This window comes from Tamandua tetradactyla, chromosome 8 (genome assembly GCF_023851605.1).
Source record: "Tamandua tetradactyla isolate mTamTet1 chromosome 8, mTamTet1.pri, whole genome shotgun sequence".
NCBI lineage: Eukaryota > Metazoa > Chordata > Mammalia > Pilosa > Myrmecophagidae > Tamandua > Tamandua tetradactyla.
Window position 1 is genome coordinate 37,975,600 of NC_135334.1, and position 26,775 is coordinate 38,002,374.

General features: G+C 37.2%; 1 protein-coding gene across 2 annotated transcripts in view; it reads left to right on the top strand.

Moving 5' to 3' along the window:
• The window catches only part of PDGFD (platelet derived growth factor D), a 228,869-nt gene that overhangs the window by 131,949 nt on the left and 70,145 nt on the right, over positions 1 to 26,775 (top strand). Inside the window, exon 2 of one of the 2 annotated variants that reach the window (XM_077113110.1) lies at positions 23,501 to 23,687. In XM_077113110.1, coding sequence (XP_076969225.1) covers positions 23,501 to 23,687 — 187 coding nt within the window. Of the gene's footprint in view, positions 1 to 23,482; positions 23,688 to 26,775 lie in introns of both variants that reach the window. The other variant, XM_077113108.1, reaches the window with a different exon arrangement.

Below are 26,775 nucleotides of genomic sequence, written 5' to 3' on the forward strand. Positions count from 1 at the left end.
TCACTGGAGCAATTCTGAGGGACCTTCTGTATAGTTTCTCAGAGAGGCTGAGGTCTAGTTGCCTTTAGCAGTAAAGTATTCATCAGCTTTTCTTCCTCCCCTGTCTCACTTCATCTTCTTTCTCACTTGCACTTCCCACATAAAACTGTTGTCACCCAACATCTTGTCTCAGGGTCACCTGATGAACAGGAACAGATCATAAATGAATTTGGATGGTGGGAGTGAGAAACTATGTGCTTTACCCCATTGTGTTGTTTGTTTTTCTCAATTTCTTCTAGAGTCTCAGACTTTTCATGTAGATATAAAAAAAACCCAAACATGCGCAATAGATTTACACCTTATACCATCTGATCAAATCTTGATGTCTGGATCATCAGTACCTTTTATTAAGTCCACAGGTTCTATAATTAGCAGTGTTCTCAACTGTTGCTCTAAATTGGCTGATTGAGATTCAAAATATACTGTCAGTAGATCTCTCTACATTACAGTAGATGTAGTAATTACAAAATATATAAAATGTAACCTGCAGACAGTGTGGGATGGATCTTAAGGGCATGAACTTTGGATATAATGAGGTTTTATTCCCCACTTTAGCACTGTTAGTTCTAGGCACAAATTTCTTACTTTTCAAAAAAGGATTTCAATGATGACAGGCTGTTGACCCCTGACAAGCCTGCCCCAGATTGATTTGAGGATATTTTGAAAGCATCTGTCACTTATGATGGTCAATAAATTGAGGAGTATAACCTGACTAAGGAAATGTTTCATATTCTTCCCACAACTTCTTGAGATTACTTCTTCAAGAAAGATTATACAAACTTGACACTTACATGTGCAAATAGGTAATTTGTATGCATGGTTTTGACAGAGGCCTTGTGTATCTATTTGATTGTTTTAACAATATTAGCAAACAGAGAGACGCTGACTTAACTATTAGTTGTTTTACTTTATGCAATTCGGTGGACCTGCTGTGACTCTTTGAGTAAAATTCATATTCTCTGGTCATTTGTTTTACATGTGAAATATGAATTGAATAGCAACATGATAACTAGTGTATAAAAGTGTTATTTCAGTTTTCTTTGTATCATATCATGTCCAAATATGTTCTGAAAGCGTATACTTGGAGATACTAATCCTTTTGGTTTACCAATTTCATCATCTTAATTTATTACTCTAGATGAAAACTCCTTTTTGACACTAAATACCAAATTATGTATTTAGTAGGACAGTATGGTCCCAAAGGAAAGCACCTCTTCACTCTTGTGTATATACAATATTTATATTTAAATTTTTAAGAGGTTGTGGAAAGCAAAGTTGTGGAGGCAATGTTTGAGATCATATTAGCAGTAATCAATATATCCCAAGTTGATACACATGTTTTTCTCAAGTTAGTAGTGTTTGTATATTAAAATATATTGGCAATGTCAGAGGGGCACGTTGTGATAATTTCATTCTGAATTTATCCTTTAGATGTAATAGAGGAAAAGTGCACAAGAGAAGTTCTGCAGTAATTTATAAATTGCGATTGGTTGTATGCTAACCTCTAAAATGCCATTTCAGAGTTTGTGGTGGTTATAATACTGTGGTTATAATACTAGTTTACTGTTCTTTCTAAACATCTATGTGGCCAATCTCTAGACCATATTTACTTCATCTTTATTCTATAGCTCTATATATGTGTTTCATGAAAAAAAAGTGACGTTTCTTAACAATGGATTGTTCTCAAATAATAGACTGAATATTAGGAGAAATTGTGTCATTTACTAAGAATGGATCAATAGTGTGTTTTTATCTGCTGAAGCTCCCACTACTGATATAAGAATAGTCAGTGCCATCTTTTCTTTTCCTCTTTTACTCAAAATCAATACTTCTTAAATATTGCCTAGTAGGAAGAAGCATTTCTAGAATGAGTATAAAAGTCTGTCTTTGGGGAATTAAGTGAGATGGAAAAAACTCCATCCACTTTTCAAAAAAAAAGATTGAATCTTTTGACATGAAGACCTCCCTGGAAAGACTGGATGGCTGACATTCTATTTGAAATGCACTGGAGCAAAGAAGTTTGTAGTTCAGAAACATGTAAATAAGACACTACTCAGAAGACATTTTTGTTGCTTATCTTGCAGCTGTTGTTTGCTGGAAATTCTGGTTATTTAATTATACCTTATTCCAGAAGATATTCAAGGTCATAGTTGTGGCAGATTTTTAATTATATACAAAGCTATAAAAAGTGGAACATTTCACCCTGGGGAACGCCCCCGTATGGCTGCAGACACTTTATTAAGTGAGCTGCTGCAGAGTTTGGCTGCGGTTGCTAAATCAAAGTTTTGTGTACATGTTTTTCTCCTTTAGGCAATAGTTGTTCCATAGTTTTCATTTTTGACTAACTGGAAGTACAAACCAATAAACCAATAAGCTTCAGAGTTTAAAAACCATTTTTATATTTTCATTTAGTTATTACCTACGTGGTATCCAAGAAACTTTTAACAAAAGTAACAAAAATGGCCTGTAAATTTAATGTATGTGCATAACAAATCTTAACTAAATATTTTGTAAGGTTCAGAAATATACACAGATTTTGGCTTAACGTTGTAAAAACAGAAACTGAGATAAAATATTGTCATTTTATTTTTGTAAATTTAAATGTCGTGTTTTTCTTCCTCAGAATGTGGTTGTGACCAAATATTTGGGAAATTGACCTTAGAAAATTGGGAGAGGGAAGCCTTTCTTTATCAGGGCTGCAAAAAGTGTATATTATTGTAATGTTACACATCCAAACAAGAATTATAAAGGCCTTATCCTTCGAAGCAGTTCTGTGTGTCCAGTCTACTCACATAGCATACAAAGATGAATGTAGTAATCTCTTTAAGACCTGTGAGTCCAAATATCAATCATGAAGAGTATTCTAATGGAATTCTTTCAATTAGGACTTGAAAGAAAAACACAAAGAATAGTAAGAGATCAATTAAATTCACACAGTGAATAAGAAACTCTACTTTTACTTTAGGAAACTATTGCAAAAAGAAAACTTAAGGGTTTAACTTTATGTTTTTCAACATATGACTTATATTAACTTAAAATTTTTCTCTAATCAACTATTAGAGTCCCTGTTACTTTGCAGTTTGAAACCTTCTTCTTTCATTAACAATGTTCTGTTCTTTATGTATTGTATTCTGTCCTTTTTTTCTTTTGCTACACTAATTGGGTAGAAAGTAAAGAAAGGATGGTCCTTCCTTTGTATCAGAGCCCTGAAAATTTCAGCACTTGTGAAATCAGGAATTTCAACACATGCCTGGGAGAGCTACTCATAAATCTAGTTATTAATGCCTCTTCTGCCATGCCTGTAACCAAGGTGTGAGTATGCCCTCACCAGTGCCGCACACCTCCCCAGCCCTCCTCCACCTTGCCTCTTGGATGTACCCTTCATCCCTTCATATGTGCGTCAGTTAGAATTTAGCAACTAAGTTGTTCGACAACCACCCCAACTCAGTGGCTTAAAACAGCGACCATGAATTATTATTCTTGGGTCTGGGGTTGACTTGGGTTTAACCGACCTCTACTAGGCTTGGAATGGCTTGACTTCTAGCTTCAGGTTGTGTCTGTGTCTGTCCCATGTGTCTTTCATCCGTGGATTAACAGGGTGCCCAACACGTGCTTCTTATAGCAATGGCAGACACATGAGAGGGTTGAGTAGAAACACAAGTTGATGCCTAAGGCCTAGTGGTAAAGCTGATACACCAGCACTCTGCCTGCATTCTTTTGTCCCAATAAAGTCACGTTCCAAACTCAACATCAGTGGGTCAGGAAAATGAAGCTGCTGACCCTAGAGATTGTTCAGAGAGAGTACACCAAGTCACATGGCAAAGAATGTAGATACTATACAGAGACAGAACTGAAAAAAAAGAAGAAATCTACTGTAATTTGCACTTACGAACTGGCCCCAGTGCTCTTTCGTCTCTTAAAGCAATGCTGTGCAAGGCAGCTCCAGAATACTCCTTCAGCTGTAGAAAGACTAATGATTCAGTAAATCAGATTGAAGAGAATCAGTCCACTTCTAAATTTCCCTAATCTCAACTCAGTCGTGATCCCTGGATGGACTGCTGTTCCACGAATTGTTTATTATTATACCATAACAAAATAAGGAACTTGTACCAAATGTAGATTAATTATAATCCAAAGTGCATTGTTTAGTTTGCTGAAATTGTTTTTGTTAACAAGAACTTTTTGATGAAAGAAGAAATATCTTGATTTTCATTCTGCCTCATCTTATAACACACAGACACTTTGTACAGCATTATCCTGGAGCTTGTCTAGATAAATGAATCTCTAATACAGGATTTCAATTCTTTTATTATCTCCAGAATTGAAGTTAAAACTCAACTAACTCATTGCCTCTATATTGTCATTACTGCTTCTGTCGGTTTGAAACCATTTTGTTAATACAAGTTCATGCAGGAACAGCCTGATATTGGAATAGATGTGAAATTTGGCAATTGTGTAAAGGCATAAGAAAAATGAAGTACAAAATGGAACCATTTCCAGAGCCCAGTATTCTTAAAGTTATTTCCCCAGATCAGAATAGAAAGTTATGTTTTCCTTTGCCTCTTTCAACATATTCTAGAAACATTTATTGTGTTCCCTGATGTGTACAAGGTACACAGCTTACAGTTGTGCTAAAATAATTGTCGCTGTTATTAATGTTCATATGCTCTGTCATGTAGACATTTCTCATTCTTATTAGAGAGGAACATCCTTCCCTTTTTTGGGGGAAGGGGGTACTTGCATGGACCTGGAATTGAACCCAGGTCTCCTGCATGGCAGGAGAGCATTCTACCTCCGAACCACCCAGGCACCTTATCTTTTTCGTTTTTAATTTTCATTTAGAAGATATCAACAAATTCTTTGTAATATCTTTGGGAGAGACTGAATGGATCAAATCAGGTAATACTTGGTGGGTTTTGTATTTTTACTGTATTGTATTGACAGTCACAGTTATCTCAAACTTATTAGGAAAATAAACAATTGCATTAGCTTCCGAACATTTCTAGAGATAGTGTTAAGAAATGCCAAATATAAAATATTAAGTATATATCTCCATCTCTACATTTTTAGCCATGTTACTTCTACTCTCTGAAGCAATAAATAGGGCAAAAGTACTGCCTCTCCATTTTGTGAACTCCTAAAATGTTTGCTTTCTGAAAACTGTTCAGCAATTTATTTACTTTCGGTGTTATTTTTCCGTGTCTGTTTTATTTAATGAAATACAATCTCTAGACTGCTTTTACATTCTTAAAACAGTTCTATATTTGTTTATTTGTTTTGGGTCCTAATAATCCCCTGGAGACATTAATTTCATCTCCATTTTGCAGATGAAGAAACTGATTCTTACATTAGGTGATTTTTCCCAAGGACACACAGCTAGAAAGCAGTAGAAACACTCCATTCAAACACGTTTTTTAAACTTATTCAAATTAGCCCCTGTACACAAAGATGGCAAATATAACCTGTGTACAGCCGTTTTTTCTCCTCCATGCCCAGCACAAATATTAATAATTACTCATGACACTTTTCCCCCAGAGTAAATCTGTAGCCTCAGAAACCTTCTCCACACACTACTTCAGGAATATTTGAATAATTGTATAGAGTTGACATTTGGAATTAAATTGGATTTCTAAGCTTTATACCTTGCTTTATTAAGATGTGGATCTTTTTTTTATCTGTGCTCCTATAATATCTGCCATAGTTCTTTGCACAAAAATAAGTAAATGTTTTAATATTTTATGGTTAGTGGGTGAAAGTCATAACTTGGTAGAATTTGATTGACTATAAGGAAGAGTGTTTTCTCTTTTATCATCATTAAATAATGTATTTCTCAGATGTATCTGAACCTCATCTTGGGCCGGGCATTGTGTTATTGATTTGAGACAAAAAGATGAGTTTATTCAGTGAACACTTATTGAGGATTTACGTCCGGCTAGCTCTGTGCTCGGTGTCTAATACACATTCTTGGACAAGACAAACATGATACACGTCTCACACAGCGCATGGTTCTCCAGAAGACCCAGATAGCAAATGGTGAAATGCACACACCTACATAGTACAAAATATGGCACGTTTTATTTAGGAAAAAATCAGATACAATGAAGGAGAATGATGGTGTGCATATATGGGAGATCAGGAATTTGCCTGGTGAGGAGTTAGAGGGTGAGCATTCTTTGCAGGAGGAATGATGGGTGAGGACGTCCCAAGAGAGGGAAAAGCTAGAAACAGAGGAGGACGTGAAAGCCATAACCTTTAACGTCAAGGAATAAAAAAATCCAGTGGGGAAAGTGACACAAATCAGCAAAAGCACTAAACTATATAACATAGTGAGGAAAAAAAGTCAAAGCTATCTAGATGATAGGGTGGGGTCGGAAATGCTGAAAGGATAAACAAGGGTTATATGGTAGACCGTACTTGGGACAGGAAAAGGAAGCAGAAAAGGACAAGCCATAGCAGACAGAATGTGCAAAGGCTAGCGGTACAAACATACCTGGCAAGAGTTCACCCCTGAAGAATGCGGCCTCCTGGGTACCCCCTGGGTTACTAATCACAGAGAAGAAGGTATCATGTGAATTGGACAGATCACCCAAAACACATCTTACTTTTCCAGAAGCAGTCTGGCAGGAGCATAGGTCATGGGGTTTGACTGCTGGATTTATGAATCCTGGCTTCAAAACTGCTGTTGAACCTATTCAGTCAGCACGTATACTCCCCTCCATTGTTTCCTCATATGGAAACACACGTAAGTTTCTGAATTTTCTTTCACTCATTTGTTCAATAAATATTTATTAAAAAGTTTCCTATTTATCTCCCGATACACTATAAACGATACCTAGTCTTTACTTTCCAGAAGCTTCAGTCTGGGAAATGGAGGGGGCAGGAAGGAGATAAGGAAGTTTCCAGCAGAGTGAATAAAATAGCACATATTAAGCTTCTGTCACAGTACATGACCCAAAATGTTATTTCCCTCCCCCCATCCCCTCTCACCATATCCTTAAGTCCAAAAATCTCCCAGAGAGAATAGCAATAGTTACTGTACTAGTTTTCAAGTCTTTCCAGAAGAATGAATGGCAGTATTGCCCCTTTACAAAAGAACCTCTTTCGTGGATGCCAAGGAGCTTATCTATAACACTTACTCTTTAAAATTAAATAATCGTACACTTATTTTCTGTAAGGCTGTGTGCCGCTTTGAAAGGATTACGCACCCTAGAAAAGCCATATTTTAATCCTGATCCATCTTGTGGAGGCAGACATTTCTTTTACTTCCTATCCAGCACTGTAGGTTGGAAACTTGATTAGATTATCTCGACAGAGATGTGACCGCCCAGTTGTGGATAGTAACCTTTGATTAGATAGATATGTGACTCCGCCCATTCCAGGCGGGTCTTCATTAGTTCACTGGAATCCTTTAAAAGAGGAAACACTTTGGAGAAAGCTTCGGAGCCATGAGAACCACGAGAGCCCATGCAGCCAGAGAACTTTGGAGAGGAAGAAGGAAAATGCCCCTGGAAAATGCTCCTTCATGAAACAAGGAGCCTGGAGAGAGAGCTAGCAGATGACGCTATGTTTGCCATGTGGCTTTCCAGTTGAGAGAGAAACCCTGGTCATTGGTCTTCTTGAATCAAGGTATCTTTCCTTGGAGACTTAGAGTGGACATTTCTATAGCCTTGCTTTAATTTGGACATTTTCACGGCTTTAGAGCTGTAAAGTTGCAACTTAATAAATCCCCCTTTTTAAAAGCTGTTCAGTTTCTGATATATTGCATTCCAGCAGCTAGCAAACTGGAACAGACTGTGGTGAATATAGATATATAAGGCTTCAGCTCTCCCTTACAGAAGTTGACATCCTGGTGTATAGAGTAAGAGAAAGATGTAGGCAGTGTCCACTGAATAACTCCTTGTAAGGCGAATGTGAGGCACCCTCAGCAAATCCCTAGTTGAAGGGAAAGGTCAGGACTCCCACACTTCAGTAATCATTTATTGAACAAACTCTGTCATGTTTAAGCATTTGGGGTCTTGAAAGATTAATGAGAGATAGCCCTTTCCTTGGAAGAGCCATCCTTTTGTAATGAAGTGGGTTATGGGATAAGACAGGGCGGTGATGAAGAATGCATTGAGAGGTAGACTGGAAACAAACTGGAGAAAGTAGGAGAAGGGGACTAAAGTCTGAACAAAGTGGACTGATGCTCAGGTTACAATCTGATTTCCTTGATACTTGTTTTTATATACTGGGTAGGAGAATAAAGAGGAATGCACCCAAAGAAAGTTAAAAGATAGTCTTATGAAGGGAGATAATTCTGAAGCTGAAAAATTCAGGGTATGTTTCTTCTCGAAATTCACACTAATGAGACCAACATTTAAAAATAGTTATATGCCAAATGTGGAAGGACAGTTCTTTCCACCAACCTACCTGTTCACTGAATAGATAGCTTTTTCAGAGCAAGAATTATATCATATTAATCTTTTCATTCCAGCAGTGGTGATGGTGCCCTGTCCATAGTGGCACCATCTTCACTCAGGAAATGTTAGTTGAATTTATATTTCAAGTGGCCTTTTAAACCCTGGTAAGAACACAAACACACAGCAGTCGATAAATAATGCCAATGGTGGCTAACCAACTGCCATACCACCATGCCCATTTTTTCTTAATAACGTAGTTCCGATGAGTGGTCCTGGGCTTCAGAGGAGGTTCCGGCACACTCAGCCCAGGGTTCATGTTCGCTGAGTCTGCAATAGTCGTGGTAACTCCATCCCCTTTTGGACTGGGGTAGAGCTAGGCATGTGCTCAAATTCTGTCCAGTCTGTGTGATTGTGAAGCCTTGTGTCTGATGCTCCTTTTATCTACCTTATCAACAGAGTAGTAAAACATATGGAATAAAAATAAATAATAGGGGGAACAAATGATAAAATAAATTTAAATTGAAATGCTAGTGATCAATGAAAAGGAGGGGTAAGGGGTATGGTGTGTATGAATTTTTTTCTGTTGTCTTTTTATTTCTTTTTCTGAATTGAGGCAAATGTTACTAAGAAATGATCATGATGATGAATATGCAACTATGTGATGATATTGTGAATTACTGATTATATATATAGCACGGAATGATCATATATTAAGAATATTTGTGTTTGTTTGTTGTTATATTTTTTTTATTTAAAAATTAATTTAGGCGGGCCGCGGTGGCTCAGCGGGCAAAGTGCTTGCCTGCTATGCCGGAGGACCTCGGTTCGATTCCCGGCCCCAGCCCATGTAACAAAAACGGAGAAACAGAATACAATAAAAAACAAGAAAATGTTTAAAGATGTTTCCCTTTCTTCCTTCCTTCCTTCCTTCTATCCTTCCTTCCTTCTCTCTGTCTTTCCTTTAAAAAAAAAAAAAAAAAAAAAAAAAAAAAAAAAATTAATTTAAAAAAATTCTGTCCAGTTAGACAGAGGCAAAGCTTGCTTGGGGGTTAGATATGTGGGTTCTAGGAATCTTTCTGTTTATCTAAAAAGAGATTCATATGGAGAAAGGCCCTTTCTGTGACCTCTGAATCAAACCCTGTGAGAAGAGAGAGCTGGAGCTTTCTCTAGCCACCTGTCACATTTTGAGGAGAGCAGAGAAAACACTGAGGATAGCAGAAAGGAAAAATGGAAGGTCTCGTGACTGCATCCCAAAGCCCTGAATTATCCAAACATGAAAATGTCCTATCTTCAGACTGCCTGTATGAGGAGATACATTTTTCCTAAATAAGTCACTTTCAGTTAGGTTGTCTGTTTGCAACCAAAAGCATTCTAAGAGCTCTGTGGCTTGATAAAAAACACATTGTTGTGCAAATTGAGTAGTAGGATGCAGTCTCTCTATGTGCAGAATTTCAGAAAGATTATCACAAGTGTTTCTTGAGAGCTTATTTTTCTTTTAAAATTGATAAATCAAGAAAGAATGAGTTTCTATTGAAGTTTGAACTCTGTAGCAGAAACAAGAAATTGATAGTTAAACCCAGCAGGCACTCAACTTAGTTTCCATGTGAACTTTTTATATGCTTGAGGAGATTGTCTTTCTGTCTCTGTTTTTAACCAAAAGTGAAAATAGAAATGGAAAATGTGCGAATATCTAAATTAAGCAACCATGCAAAAGTCTTACACAATATCATAATTTGGTGAAATATGCCATTATGGGAAGTTTAATGCATATGAATGTTCTGGTAATTATAAATATATTTGGTTTTCACACTTACCAAAAATCTTTTTATTCTGTATATAGTGCTAGTGTAATGTAAGGTCCTATACTAGTTAGAAAATCATTCTTTGAATGTACTGTTTTGTTTAAGGAAAATGTTAAATAGTTGTTTTGCATATGTGGCACAGGTGTTTTATGTTGGGAGGAATATGCATTTTTATATTCAGGATGCAAAAGCAATACTATTCTTACTTTTCTTTTTTTCTTTTGAAGCACGAAAAGAGATAACCTATAATTCTTGCTTCTGAAATCAATCTTTTTCTCACATTTACTTAAAACTTAATTTTGTTCACATCTGAGACCTCTTGAGATTAAACAAATCTACATTTCTCTTCCAACCAATAGCTCTATCAGTCTAGGAAGAAAATAGAAAATTGCTTCAGTAGCTGGCTTCTCATAGCATGACATCTGTGGCAACCTCGCACAACATTGGTAATTCTAGCTCAGTTTAAAAAATGAGAATTATAGATTTTAAAATAAGAGCTAATAAGCTTCAAAACAATTTCTCATCGTTTATGAATTAAAAATAGCATAATAACAGAGTCTAGAGCAACAGATCAATATCTTTGAAACCTTCAGATGATGGCAATAGAAAGTTTTATCTTTTTCTTTGCAAAATAATAACATCAAAGGCATTAGAACTTGTCCATTCTGCTTAATGGCATCATACTTATGTGAAGGCATGAACCTATTCCACTATCTAAATACAGCTCTTAATTCCTACCAAGCATTCTTTAATATTTCAATAAATGCTGATGGAGTGATGGACAACTTTGACTCTTGTCTTAGAAAATCACTTCAGATCTTTTTCTGCTAGTCATGTAAGAGATTATCTTATTATTATTAATATATGGGCTCTTAGAGAAGCTAGACAGATCCTGGTATATCATTATTCCTTCATGTCATAAAAGCAACCAGTTTTGTAGCACAAGCAACAGTAAGCCTTGGAAGATGCTTATTTGGATTCACAAATAGGTCCCTTTTGACAATGTATATATATATTGTCCTATATTTCTCAATATTCATTAAATGCTCAATGCATTGTCCTTTATTAAAGACCAGACCTATTAATTCTAACTCAGTTGAAAAAATAATTCTAGATTACCACAGGAGTGATCCTCCATGGAAACGAGTTTGTCTTCCATTGATGTGTATTTCATAGCCAAGGGTATTTTGAATAACTCCTAAAGGATTATGTAGTGTTGGATAATTTGCAAGTTCCTTATTAAACAGTCTGACTGCTGTTTTCAAGGGCTGCTCCAACAGAGACTTCCAATAAGGTAGCTTAAACAACAGTAATTTATTGTCTCACAGTTTTCAAGTCTAGAAATCCAACATCGAGATATCAGCAGGCTGTGTTTCCCCCAAATGTGTAGCAACCTGGTGGTGGGCTCTGCTTCCACCACATTCACATGGTAGTTTGTCTCTTCCTGTCTCCTCCTCTCATTTCTACATTTCTGTCAAATGTCCTTGGTTTATAAGGATGTCATCTTTGTTATAGTAAGGCCTCCCTCATCCAGTTTGGCCATGCCTTGTTTGTTGTCAAAAGCCTCATTTACCAAAGAGCTCACACATGCAGGACTGAGGGTTGGGACTGGTCACACATGCAGGACTGAGGGTTGGGACTGGTCACACATGCAGGACTGAGGGTTGGGACTGGTCACACATGCAGGACTGAGGGTTGGGACTGGTCACACATGCAGGACTGAGGGTTGGGACTGGTCACACATGCAGGACTGAGGGTTGGGACTGGTCACACATGCAGGACTGAGGGTTGGGACTGGAGCATACCTTTGCGGAGGACACGATTCAATCCCTAAATCCCTAACAGGCTCTATTGCAAACGTATATTCCAAACTTAGATGACCCTCGTTCAGTTATTTAACTTAATTTTACTGTGAAGTTGATACTTGCTGTTTGATTTTTCCTTGAAAATTATTGAGACTCAAGCAGATTAATCTGACTTGAGATGAAAAGCAATTACCTATCCAGTATCCTCTATCAACTCATGCAGTCCCTTTGTTTATTCATGTGTTTACTCATGCACCAAACGCTTACATTAGCATGGTGCTAGGACTATAGGTAACCATGCCTTTGGGTGGTGGCCAGCACCATTACAACCAGATATGTACAGTATTGAAATGAGAAGAATAAAATCCCATGAATAGTAACCTCAGTTTTTTAGTTCTTCCCTCTTGATCTGCTTAATTGGTTGCAGAAATGCAATTGTCTACTACTCAGCATAAGAATATGTGATATAATTAAAATAAGTCACAGTGCCAAGAAATAAAATTTGTCTTTGTCACATATAAACAAGCAGCTTCCTCTCTCTGAATAAGTGGTAATAATAAGGACCAACCTATAGGGTTACTTTAGGTTTTAAATGGGCTAATAACATTAAACACTTATTATGGTATCTGGGTCATATTTAATAAATATTGTTTTCTTGGAAATTAGTGTTTTAATGTAACAGTCACATCGATTCTGAAGAATATGTAAATGCTGTGCTACATAAATTTTACTTGCCCAGAGATTTCTTTTCTCCTAGATGTATAAACCACGCAATTTTTTCATTACTTCCAAGCAAATATTCATTCAAAAGGTTTTTCTTGGGTATATACTGTGAATAATATTGGTATCTAGAAATTTACAGTCTTGTGGAAGATTCAAGAGAAAACAGAAACATCAAGTAACAAGGAAAGGTTCAATATGACTCAGTGTTAAAGTGAATGATACAGACAAGAGATGACATAAACTTCCTTATCTCTATTTCTGGGTTCATGTCAGACACTGTTAACTATTCCTATTTTCCCCCGGTAAGCATAGGCACAGGCTTAGAATCCTTCTTAAGATTGCATAGCAAGAAGACAGCACCAATCAATTTGAGTTTATCTACTGAGTTAACCTGTGTGCCATTTCTGGCAGGACAACTTCCAAAGATGATCATTTATTGAAATATATGCTCCTGGAATCTTAGCACCACTTTTCTTCCTCTGTAGTCATCAGGTTTGCGTCTGTGAATCCTTTGCCCCTATACCCATCTCTCCCAGCACCGTTGCAATGAATTGTAGTAAAATAACAATGAGATGTCATTCAATGTCTAGACAGTTTGTACTGCCAAGATGAAACAGTCACTACTGCTGTTAACCACTTTTCAGTTCTCCTTTACTTTCTTTACTTCTAGGCACCCAGTTGGAAGTTAGGTCTGGTCACATGATTTGCTTTGGCTAGTAAAATGTTGAGCAGAAGCTTTTTGAAACCAGTGGGCAATTCTTCATCTCCCACTTTTCTCCCTGCCATCATTGTTTATATTATGATGATGGGGTTCATTGGCCTGGGTCCCCAAGTGAGAAAACCTGGAGCGGATCCCCACCCACCCGGAGTAGGCACGTAGCATAAGCAAGAAATAAAAGTTTTTTATTAAAACCACTGAGATTTTTGCTACCGTAATCTAACCTTTCTAATACCACTCCATGAGTTCACATAGTACAAGAGAAGAATCCAGGAAAGAGGTTTAGCAGTCCAGGTAACAGTATTCGAAGAGATTTGTTAGCCTGAGACAGGAAAAGGAAACAAAGGCTTGCATCAGGCTAAAACACTGTCCATTGTTAACTCATAGCTTTTGTGGAGAAATGATCATCTGCATTAACAGCACACAAAAGATTTCAATGAAATGTTGATAGCGTGCATGTATCCATTCAAGTATAACCTGTTTTGTTTCATTATCCATGTCAAAATCCAAATCTAAGTCTGTTTTGTATTTAGTCTCAAAAGTCTTTTACATCTGATTGGTCATTCAGTATTGCTACATGGCTTGAGGGTAAAGTGTCCTTTTTGATAACCTGTGTGTGTTACTTGATTTGCTTAGTTTAATACTCTTAGGACTCAAAAAGAATTTTGAAGAATACTGGGAATGCATCTACATTTTCTATTTTATCATATAATTTTTAGCTATTATGAGTTACATATCATTAGATGTTAAACAATTCTCTCGAAAGTCACCAGACACTTTTAATAGATAGATATATAGATTTCACAATGCATACATTATTAGCATTACTCTTTCATAGCTTTGACAATTCTTTGATCCATTCTGAGATACCTTAGCAATTTCTATTACTTTTACTTCCATTGTCTGGGTTTGGCAACGAATTTGTTTCTTTCACACTTAATGACAAATCAAAACACAGCTTTATTTATTTGCGTGCATCTCCCCACTTTGCCCCTGTTCTGCACTTGATTATTTCTTTACAAGAAAATGTGGAGGTGATGTTATCTATCCATCTGTTAGTATATTTACACTTTTCATCTCTTTTTCTGCACTCATATGCACAAAAACTTTTTAATTTTATTGTGTTGCATTATAGTGTAATCTTTATAAAAGGTATTTCAAGTGACAACTTGATATTAGAATGTTGTAATTCATCTATACATGGTACTCCCAAGGGAAGTACCTAAGGTTGAAATCAAATGAACAAATATTTCCTAAGAATGACTAAATTTGCAGCCAAAAGCCCTATGACAACTGAGTGCCAACATGCTACTCGGCTAACGGCTGGACAGTTGTTGTTAATAGTAATCCTGAAATATTATGAGTATGAAATATGGTTACAAAATTTTAAAATGTACGAAGATGTTTTGAATTCAGTGAAATTTCATACTGAAAAATGAATGAATCCATAAATAGTACTAGAGACATAAGGTCTGATAAACATTTAATTTAAGATTAATTTATATATATGTATGTTCATAAATATTATATGATATTGAACAAGTATTCATATCAAATAGTGGCATATATTTACATGTACCACTAGTAATGAACTATGTGATTCTTCTATGAACTTCCATTCAGCTTTCTCTGTCCTAGAGAGCTTTGAGCCCTTTAGTCAATTGTGATTAAGTGAAAGCATTTGTCTTAATCTGCATGGATCAGATTTCCAGTCAGTGAGGAGTCATGTGACCCTCCTCTCTGTGTCACGCTGTTCAATCCTACAGTAGTTTCCCAAGTGAAATAACTTCAGAAAACTATCTTTCTCTGTGAATGCTTAAAGTTTAAACTTTAAGTACATAGCTTTTCTCTATAAGAAAGATGGTTTTCCTATGACAAATGTTCTCTACAAAAAAATACCAAATATGCTTAGTTCCTGAACATGGCTTTCCTTTCTATTTTGCCTTCTATCTTTTCTATCTCTGAGCTATATTTCAGTGGGTTTTGAGTGGCTATCTTTGTCATTGTGGTTGTCTTATGTTCTGTGTATTAAGCTAGTGTGATTGAAAAGGTCTCTCTGTTCTGAAGCCTTTGATTCTGGAAGCGTTTCTGTTCGTGCCATCATGCCGTTCAGCATTTCCCTTCCCCTTCTGTCGCAGTTCAGAGAAAACTGATTTATTGTTTAATTTGCACATCATTTACATGTAACTACAATATCACAACACCAGAATGCTGCAATAGAAGAAAAGAGAATCACCACAGAATTAATTAATATGAATTTGCCTGTTATCATTGACTATAATGTGGTGCTTTTAGGGCAATTTTCATTTTCATTGATTTTAATTTTCTGAAAACGAGACTGAAAATAATTTCAGGATGGTAAGTGATTTTCATTTTAATGTAATTTAAAAACCTCTTCTGCAGTCTACCTGTAAAACACATGCTATTTTAAAGGAAAGAGTAAGGTTGCTCACTGACACAGAATAACAAAACAAATCCTTATACAGCCACAAAATCTAGTGAGGAATAATAATTATCATTGAAGGACTTTGGGCATATTAAACACCTGATGACTGTTTCTAGCAAATGTTCAAAAGGACTTTATGATACTTTTGTTTTGGTTTGGTGGACTCGGATTCGTAAATAAGAGTAATTTTGACTTTAGGAAATTATCAAGCGCTTTACCCTCCAAAAACGTTGTCTCCAAACTGTTACTGTGAGGAAGGTGGTTTATAAACATTCACACCTTAGTTCATACCAAAAGGAACTGTAATTTAAAAAAATAAGAAAGTATGTAGCTTACAAGCAACCAATTCTGTCCTCCCCAAATCTTTATAAACAGGAAAGGTATATTATGACTAAGTACTTAGAAAAAGATCTCTGCTGGAAAAGTGTAAATAAATGTCTGACATCTAATCACCTGTGCACTTGAGTGGCTTAAAACCAAGATTTGAGTAAGTGCAAGTCTAAAAACAAACTCGTTGATTGTTGTTTTTAGAGAGTTTATATGGACTATGTGAAGTCTAAGAGTATGTACCAGTTGTCCACCAAAAATTCCTTAAGTGAAGATTATCATTCTTAACTATCCCAGGAGGAATTTAGTCCATTGAAGTCCTTAGGGAGCAATAGGAAAAAAATATTGAAAAAACTCTCATGCTAATTTCTAAACTATCATTGTTTACAAAAGTCTAAATTTCACTTTTTGCATCAATAAAGCACTCCAACCCTGTACATTTAAGTCAGGTGATAATTTATGGGAAATTATCTAATTAATTCTGATTTAATCCCATTTGTGTATTTTGCAATCCATTCTACCAATTAATCTATTCATTTTAAAATTAGGGACTCTCTGCCCTACTCTCTTTTATATTCTGCACCTCTCCCTTGTTTCTTTTTTTTTGTCCCTTCAACAGTGTACTGTATCACATCCCACCAATTGAGGTACTATTTTTGCATTCTAGGACACTTTTCTATACTATGTTGTTTTTGATGAGGGAGAGTGCAGATTTTTCAGTAGAAATGGTAATATACTAGGCAATGCACAGACTACAGACATGACACTCAGTTACCTTGCTGAGCATGCTGTTCTAAATTAGACAGGTGTGTGGGATGAGAACCTGGCAAATTTAGCCAGTCACATGAATTCATATGTTGCTCGATATCTGGTTGCAATCCCCAGATAGCACACACAAAAAACTGTCCTCCTTTCATTTCAGCATTTTTCTTCTTTCCTTTCTTGGTCGTAGCTTTTTAAAGTGTAATAGGGCTTGACTATTGTGAAGATGGTACTTTACCTGGAAATATGTAATAGATTTACCTGGAATAGCAGGTAGTCATTTCAGTAGTAGTTCCTGAACCATGAAGCAAGCAGGACCATTTCAGAGGAAGGCTCCAAAAAATAATTTAGTGTTCACACTAAACCTGTCCCAACAAATTGCATTTCATAAAATTAAAATATTTGGGGTATCCTCAACCTTATTTCTGATAAAACTTCCATTTACTTGCTGCCTTACTTCCAAATGCCTTTCAGTTTTTAAGAATTCTCAGTATGCGTTCTTTGCAGTTATCATCCATCCATGTATTTATTTAACATATCTACTTTGAGTGCCTCCTTATGCCCAAATTGACAAGGCAGTGGGCTTACATTGGTGAACTATACATCCTTTCCTTGAAGGAATTTAATATTCAGCAATATTATTTTATTTTTACTTTCCTCTGAAACTTTCGAAGAAATTATAAAGCACCTTTGAGTATCTTGTTTTTTGTTGTTTTTCTCTTGTATCTAGCCAGCCCCAGAGTGAAGCCTCTACTTAAACTTCCTACATTTAAAGATTTATTTTAATTGCTTCATAAAATGTTTAGCTCAAATTGATACGCTAAGTGGCTAGTCATGTGCCTAGGACGCATTTCTAGATCGATAAACAATAAGGGTTTTTCTAAACAAAATGTGTGTGTGAACAACTTGTTAAAGTCCTATGTGTGTGTATTCATAATTTGGATGATAGTTTGCAACTACCTATAGCATCATTTTTAGGTGGAAAAAAGTACCTGACCATTTATCCCATCAAAGAGTTCAGATTTCAAATTCCATTGTCCCCTGATTGCTTCACTGTTGCCTGTTGGCACAGTCAGATCACTGACAATGCTGTCTCTTGGAAAGCAGGTTGTTGAGTTGTTATGTAATTTTAGACCTGAGAGGAATATTAAATGCCATGTTATTCTTTTAAGTTTCAACCAATCACTTTCTGTATATTGCTTTCATTATTTGTTAAATAACAAAAATATAAAAAACAGAACGAAAAGTGACAATATTTACTACTACTTTTCAGTCAACTTATTTTTTATGATGAAACTTGGAAAGTGAATACGTAGGAGCTCATTCGTGCAACCAATATGTTCTAAGATCCTTTGAGTAAATTTAAAATAATGCATAATAGCAAACCCCATTATTTAATGGGCAGTTCATATACAAGCATACCTATCACAACACTTTTTATAAATAAGGCAAAAAAACACTCTAGTAACAATGAGTAAACACAATTAATCTTATAAATAATTTTTGAAAATATTAATTCTCTCGCTCTCTGCCTGTATTCTTTTCGATTGCCAATCACATGTACTACCTGAATTTGCATGTGTTGAGTACATGAAAAACGAAATCCTACTGGACTTATAACTATGATTCATGCCATAAAAATAAAAATAAAGCGATCTTGTTGTGATTGTTTGCGGCAGAATCTAGATTGAATGGCTTAGATATTGTGCAGCTACATTCTGTGTAAACATTGTTTCCATTATATATTGTATGATCATGGAACATCCGTTTTACAAATGAAATTTTGGAGTAAGACCCTTTGCAAGTTGGGAGTCGCCTGAGTTGACAGCTCTGTGTTTTGGCTCATAGCTGCAGCATGTAGGTTTTGTGAATGCTGGCCATGCTACTGGCTGCTGGCTGTCTGGGGGGGAATAAGGGAGCAGAGGGGCTGTACCTCTGCTGTTCCACCAAATTCCATAGCTTGCGACTATGATATTGTTTGTTCCTACATAATGATTGATCAAATATGTTAACGTTTACTCCGGTAGCTCAGTATTTTCCCTTTGCATGCAGTATTGCCATAGATAATGTTATGATATGGGAAGAAGAAATAAATGTATTATCATCACTCATAGTTTAATTTCCTCTTAGCATTACTGTATGTGAGGAAGGATTACTCTTCTTTACGGAGACCAGGGATGTCTTTTCCATGAGTAGGGGAAGTTAGATACAGTAGAGGCCCAGATGCTCAGTGTCAAGGCACCACGGTAGGTGTCCTTTTATGTCACTTGTCCAGGAGAAGTTTCCAAGGTCAAAGACAGGAAAGTGAATCCAAGACAGGAGTTGAGGTACGGAATCCAAGCAAGAAAGTGGAGGAACCAGGGAAGCAAAATAAGAAGCAAAATAGTGTAAAGTGTGAAATCCAGTGGTCTTCAAACTTCAGGGTACATCAGAATCACCTAGAAGGCTTGTTAAAACAAATAATGCTGGATTCTACCTCCATAGTTTTTGATTCAGTAGGTCTGGAGTGAGCCTGGAAAATTTGCATTTCCAACAAGCTCCCTGGTGATGCTCATGCTGCTTGACCTAGGACCACATTTTAAGAACCACTGATCTACATGAATTCTCAAGATAAGTGATAAAGCCTGCAATGTCTGTTCATGAGCTCGGTGGGATACTTGGGTGGTTGATCTGAGTTTATTTATAGGATTGGGGACAGAATAGACAAAGCTAACATTTGTGTTTTTTCCATCTTAATTGGCTTTGTAAAAAAGTCAAGTGCAAAACTCAGAGTTTAGGGAATATAAACCTCCTTCTGTATTAAAATGCAGAATAAGAATTTCTTATTCTTAACATATAAACATAGAGAAATTATTCCTTCTCTATGAAAGATGATTTATTTCCTCTTTTTGTAATTGAACAGCAAGTACAGTGTTCTGGTTAAGAGTGTGTGCTCTGAAGGTAGACTGCCTTTGGTCTGATCTTGATTTGTACCCTAAGGTCACAAACATCTCAGACTCTCTGAGCCTCCTTTGTAAAGTGGAGATATTACTAAATTGCACAGGGTTATCGTAAGGGTTAAATGAAGTTGTATATTCCAACCATTTATTGGAGCACCTGGTACATAGTAAGTGTTCCGTAAATGTTAGCTATAATTGGAACGCTAAAGTAAAGGCCTTTGTTAAGGAATGTGACTCTGTTTATCATACTTCAGTGGATATCTCAGGTGTAACCTATTAGTTTGCTTTCTGTTTACAATTCATTTAAATTCTCCTGCTAAGAATGCACTCAGTTGGCTCCATGTTATAAATTACTTAAATATTTTATTTGAAAGTCAAAGTGGATTATAGGTAGTTTCAAAAGGAAGAATACCTGTAGCACAGTGGTTAAGAGCATCAACTGTGGGATTAGACTGGTTTGTATTGACTCATACTTCCCTAGCTCTGTGACCTTAAACAAGTTACTTGACCTCTCTGTGCCTCAGCATCTACGTTTGTCAAATGGTATTAATGATACCCACCTCATCGAGTTTAAATAAGCATACGTGTTCACACATACACACACACATGCTCACACATACACACACACAGGTCATATATATATAAAGCACTTAGATCCTGAAAATAAAACATCCCAAATTCTCAATGTCTGTCATAAAATAAGCATGACAGAAATATTTGCTGTTGTTCATATTTAGTCTGTGTATGTTCTCTATATGTATATTTTGGCAGTATTTGGTTTGTAAAGAAAGTAAATCAGAAAACTTATAAAATGCAAGAGGTCTGTGGTGAATTTACAAAATTGGAAAAAAGTTTTGCTGTAAAGTACATAGAAAGGAAAACATACCTCCCACCCACACACGACACAAGTGCAAAAATGTAATTGGCATTTTATTTATAGCCTGAGTTAGCACCTTTAGGACAATCTCACTTTTAGTGATGATCCAGAAAAAAAAAGCCCCTTTCTTCCAAAAATCTCTAAAAGTACACATTTAGAGATTTTTTTACTTTGTTATTGCTAAGTTCTGAGTTTTCTCTCCGTCTGTAGTCCCCGGGTATTATGTCTGCGTCTGATGATATTGGCCATCCTGTCCTTGAAATTGTCTCCTTCCTGGACTGACACTGCTTGGCTTGGACTCAGCACTGCTCTGGGTGCCTGCTCCCCAACCAGCCATCTTTTCTCTTTCCCTGGGCACTCTTTTCTCCATCTGCCCTCTCCCTGCTGGTGCTTGCTAGCACCAACCTTTGGCCCTGCTCAAAGGGCTCTTCCTTCCTCTCTAAGCCGAGGTCCCAAACTCAGGTGCCAGCTCAAGTCTAACCCATTATCCCCCAAAGCCTGTTCAAGCTTCCCACTGGAATTCCTCATCACCACATCAAAACTCAGCATTTCTCCAAAGACTTTTCCCTCTGTCACTATTACTACCCTCAGCCCCGTCCCTGGGTTTAGCTACCTCTGACTCATCCCTTATTTTCCTGTCATAGTTATAAGTTCCTTTTGTTTTCTTCCCCTCACATGGCTTTCCTGATACCTGCTTTCTAGGTCAGAACCTTATCACCCTGCAGTGCCTCCTAGGACGTGTTACCACTACAGGCCCTCTTCCTCCAGTTCATGTTTCAGAGTACCAGCAGGCTAATCTTCCTGTCAGTAAACCATCTACCCTTTCCAGAGCTTTCCCACCCCACCCCCATGTCAAATGCAGATCCATCTGCCTGACTTTCAAATAGTTCAGTAGCTTGCCTTATAAGCCTGTAGTGCCCCCCCATATGTCGCCCTTAGACCCACTTGGACCCTTCTGGTAGGCCTCGTACCATGAGCCCAGCTACGTGCCTGTATTCGCCCTGCAGATTCCCTGCCTCTGAGCAAATACTATTTGCATTTACACTCCATACTTAATCTATAGCTCTGTTTTGTTGTGTTTTTTTATACCTGTGCATGGTGCATCGACTTCGATTTCCAGATGTACATAGACAAGAACTGTTCTTCAACATTCTGAAATTATATCTGAATCCCTACATAGCATCTGGAACAATAAATACCCATAGAAGCACTGAATATAAGCCCTGAAAGAGGCCAAAGAGAAAATTTTCAGCCTATTTGTCATTTTATTCATCATATCCCCATCTGAAGTGGATATTTTAAATTTTAATAGTTATATATTTGTATTTATGGCTACTATCTACTCATGGCAAATGGTATTTAGTTTCCATTTATAATATTGATATAACCTATTATTTGCTTTTGATCAACATTATTCATTTAAAGAAAAATATTCAGTAATTGTGCTAGCGGTAAGCAAATATGGCAAAAATTGTAGTAGTAGTATTCAGGTAATTAAAGGTAAATATGTTGAAAGTTTACATCTAATAGATGACTGTTGACTGACTGAGAAGTCATATCCGTCTCCCCCAGAAAATAGCCTCAAGTCATTTTACAGCTGCACCTCTAAGGCTGAGGGAGAAGGAAAGAATCAGCTGACCAAGATGGGTTTTTTGGCACCAAGGATGTGGACTTGTTACTCTGCCTGCTGGAGGCTCTTGTTCTGAGACAGGGGCGTGCACAGCAGCTCCGTCTGCTCCCATTACTCTGACTGGACTCCTGCTACCCCTCAAATTCTACGTGCACAAGCTGCAACACGTTAAATACTAAAATATTTGCAGTGGAGAGAGAGGGGGTTTTGCATTTCACATGCTGATTCCTCCTTCATGCTCCCTCTTTATTCTGAAGCTTAAAGGCAGCTCTACTTTGCAGTGGTTTCCTTCAGCAAGTTAAGCCTCCCTGACCAAGTGCACTGAATTTAGGCCTAGAAATTAACACTTGGGGTGATCACAAATAGGGTGCAACTGGCAGTGCATCTTGGCGAGCTCCTGAAAAGCCAGTATCCAAAATGCAAAGATTTCTGAATATTCGGTGATGTGAAAAATGATTTAAGGAGAATAGAATGAGAACTAGGCCTATTTTAAGTCACTGAGAACCAAAGGGAAAGAAATTATGCTTTTTTATGGTGAAGAAATCCACTAGATAATGTCATTTGAATATTAAATAAATGGGTGTTCAACATACTACAAGCACTTTCATTTGTTATCCATTCACTTATTCATTCACAGAACAATATTTATTGAGCACGTCCTATGCTAGCCCCTGGGGATACACTGATACATTCTCAGCATAAATAAAATGTTTATTTATATAACATGGAAAAGAAGGATGAACTGTTTGAAATAATTTGCTTATGTTACTCTCAATCTAAAATGAATGTGAAATCTGATATAATTGTCATGACTCTAGATTTGTCAAGAATCTAGGGGGAAGGGGATGAAATAGAAGAAATGTTTGCCGTTTAACTCAAAGGCTACCCTTTGGCCTTGTGTTTTTAAGTAAAATTAAGAAGCGCTTTGATATTTAATGTGTTATAAACTGTTCTTTTTTTGCTTTCCTGTAATTGGAGCAACATACTAATTTCTACAAGTTGTGACTACTAACAGAGAGCAATCACCTCACAGACTTGTACCGGAGAGACGAGACCATCCAGGTGACGGGAAACGGCCATGTCCAGAGTCCCCGCTTCCCCAACAGTTACCCCAGGAACCTGCTTCTGACATGGAGACTCCACTCTCAAGAGAAAACAAGGATACAACTGGCATTTGACAATCGGTTTGGACTGGAGGAAGCAGAAAATGATATCTGTAGGTAAGTGGAAAAAAAAATTCCAGCCTTAGGGCATTCTGCCAAGGTGTAAAAAAAAGATGAATTTAAAATATGAAATCATACTTCCTTTGGGGGCCCTTTAGACCTACCCAAAATGCAGCACTTCTTTTTCAAAGAGCCTTTATATCAGTCCTAGCAGACAAATGGCATCCTAAATAAATTGTAACAGAGGCTGTAGCTGCAGACGGCCACAGGAATTGCCATGACTTACAGAAACTTCCACAATTGTCAGAACCGGCTGCCTGACTCCCAAAGAAGGAAGTCTGGAGGCTCCATCTTTGCCAGGTACAGAGCAGCCTTTTTGAGCTGGTAGTTGAGTCCAACATCCCGGGTCACCTCTGGTCCTGTCGTGTGGCCAGGTCCATGCCTGCCATAGGCTCAGAGAGTGTAAACCCCTGTTGACCCCAGAAGCTGACCCAGATCTTGGTAACCACTGCACAGTCACGATTTCCCCCAGTGCTGGGACTGGATGATGGCCGAAAACTGTGTCAGGGCCTTTTCCCCCAAATCATATTTTTCAAACCTCAGATATGCATGAGAACGAAGAGAAGACAACCCCTGAGTTTTGTGTTCCTTTGTCTGTTTCCACATAGTTTCTGGGTCAGCAGCAGAAGGTGGAAGCTGTGCCTGACAATCTTCTCACTTTTTAGCATATTTATCAAAGAAAACTCACTTGAGCTGTTGTTCTTTGAATTGTCCTCTTACAGCATCTTATTGACTTAATTAGCATGTGTAAGACTTGGGAAGGATTTTTTTTTCCTTTTTTGTACTTTACTGCACATACTTGTTCTGCATTACCAATGAACTACTGAACTGCTAAATCCTTTTAGCAGTTTTATTTTCCTCTGAGTAGTAAAAAGAGGGTGCCTCAAATTTAACTGTCCTTTGTTGCATGTTTATTATGCTGATGGGTTTTATTATATTGCTTTTTTCCTAAGAATAACAGCAGCAACTATTACTTTCTAGGACCATAGGGGGTAATGTATGCCAGAAAGCAGAGACAAATATACACGCAGGAGGAGCCAGTTAAGATTTACAAAGAGAATAAACTTAGCTGGTCTTGGTCTTTTCAACCTTGAAATGTAGAAGTAATTTTCTCTGCTGAGAAAAACCAACAGCAACGACAGAAACCCCTATGAAGAGATTGTAAGGTAGTGTCATGAAAGGAAAGCCAGGTGTCTGTAACTGAGCTGGGGTTTGGATCCTGTTACTGAGCCCTTCTCTGAGCATCCTGGCCCTGAAAATAGGAACAAAAGAGTTAGAATTGTTTAGATTCTGGACACTTCACCAAATTCAGATGGTCCTCAGGATTTTTGGAGGAAGGCAGAAGAGTGAAAGGTGGAAAAGGAGAGAGGAAGATCAAAGAGACTTGGCTCAGAAACAAAATGGTATGCCCTTAACTTCCAATCCAGCATCTAAATTATATTGATTTTATGCTTCCATGAAAAGTGACCTATTTTGTTTGCCAATCCCCAACCAAAACCGTTCTTGCCAATCCTAAAGAACACCTAGGGCTCTAACTGAGACACTATTAAAGTTTCATGTATTCAGTGTACTTTCTTGAAACCTATAGCCTCCAGAGGGTTCCTAGGTCAGATAAGCCCTGAAACCCAGAGGGCCCAGCCTCTCAAGAATATCAACTAGTGCCATCCCCCATCCTATATTGTTGACACCCCTTTTCAGCATGAGAAAGTTAGAACGGACATAACCCAAAGACCTCTATAGAGTGGGAGAAGGATCAAAGGAGAAGGAAGAGTTATGGTAGAGAAGATAGGATTTAACAATTGAGTATGACTGCTGAATCACTATATTGATATTTTTTTTATCCTCCAGTGTTTGGGAGCAGCTAGAAGGAAAAACCTGAAATTGTGGAATGGTGATCCATATCAAACTTTGAAATCTCTCCTGTAACTACTTGTTAAGATGCACTTTGAAAAAAAAAGGAAACAAAACTTCTACACACATACACACACACACAAAAGTGACCTATTGTAGTATTAACAGAGTTGCAAGTGTACTCAGGCTTTGCACAGTAAATATGATTTACACATATTGTATATAAAATGAAATGTGATTTCCTACCATCTGTTCCAAAGCCTCCTTGATATTTGCATTGTAATGTTGTAATGGTTTATTGCTTGAATAATGATTGTGTATTTGGGCTTTTCACCTTCCAAGCACCTTATAAACATTAAGCAATTAATTTACACAGCACCCAAAAGATACACAATTATATAAATCTTATTTTGTCCATAAGGAAACTGAGGCAAAAGACATAATGGCCTCATAAATGACTATCAAAGAAATGTAGTCACAATGTCGTTATCTTACACTTCTTCCTTGATGCCCCCCCCCCATCCAGTAAGAGTTCTGAGGTACATGCAGTGAGACTGGTGAAGCTATGTTGGTGTATCTTCATATTCACAGGCAATCTCTCATGGGGATTCCTGTTTGGTAATCATGACAGAAAAATATAACATGTATATGAAACATTTCCTGAATGTCCATCATTTCCATTGTGGCTTTAACATCTGAAGTTAGAGGTAGAGTGGAGGAGTGAGACTCAGAGTCAGAACAGAAAGGGAAACTGTTCAGCTCATTGAGTAGCTTGTTCTAAGATTTTGCATGTCTTGAAATGGGAAAACACGACCCCTAGGGAGTCACTAAAGATGTGCCATGTGATGGAAAGGTGGGATATTATGGCGTCTCAGATGGTTATGTGGAATATCTAAAGAGGCCCTTCACCTTCGTAATGTTGGGACTCTGTGCTTCTCTGACCACTGTTGAAGATGAACCTGTGGTCTTGAGTTCATTCACCTCCTGTTTTAACCTGCCAAAATATATCTAAGATTGATTAATACACATCGCCTCCAAAATTATATGCCTTCCATCATAAAAAATACCATGTTTTATGATGTGATCCTTCTCCAAAAAGCAGATTCCCAAATGAAAAGATGGATAATCATGTCCTTATCTTTTTATTTTCTGTAGTAAATATGCTGATTCTGTAAGATATGTGCATTTAGATATTTAGAGAGATACTTTCTTTCTTATTGGAGCACTGAATGTG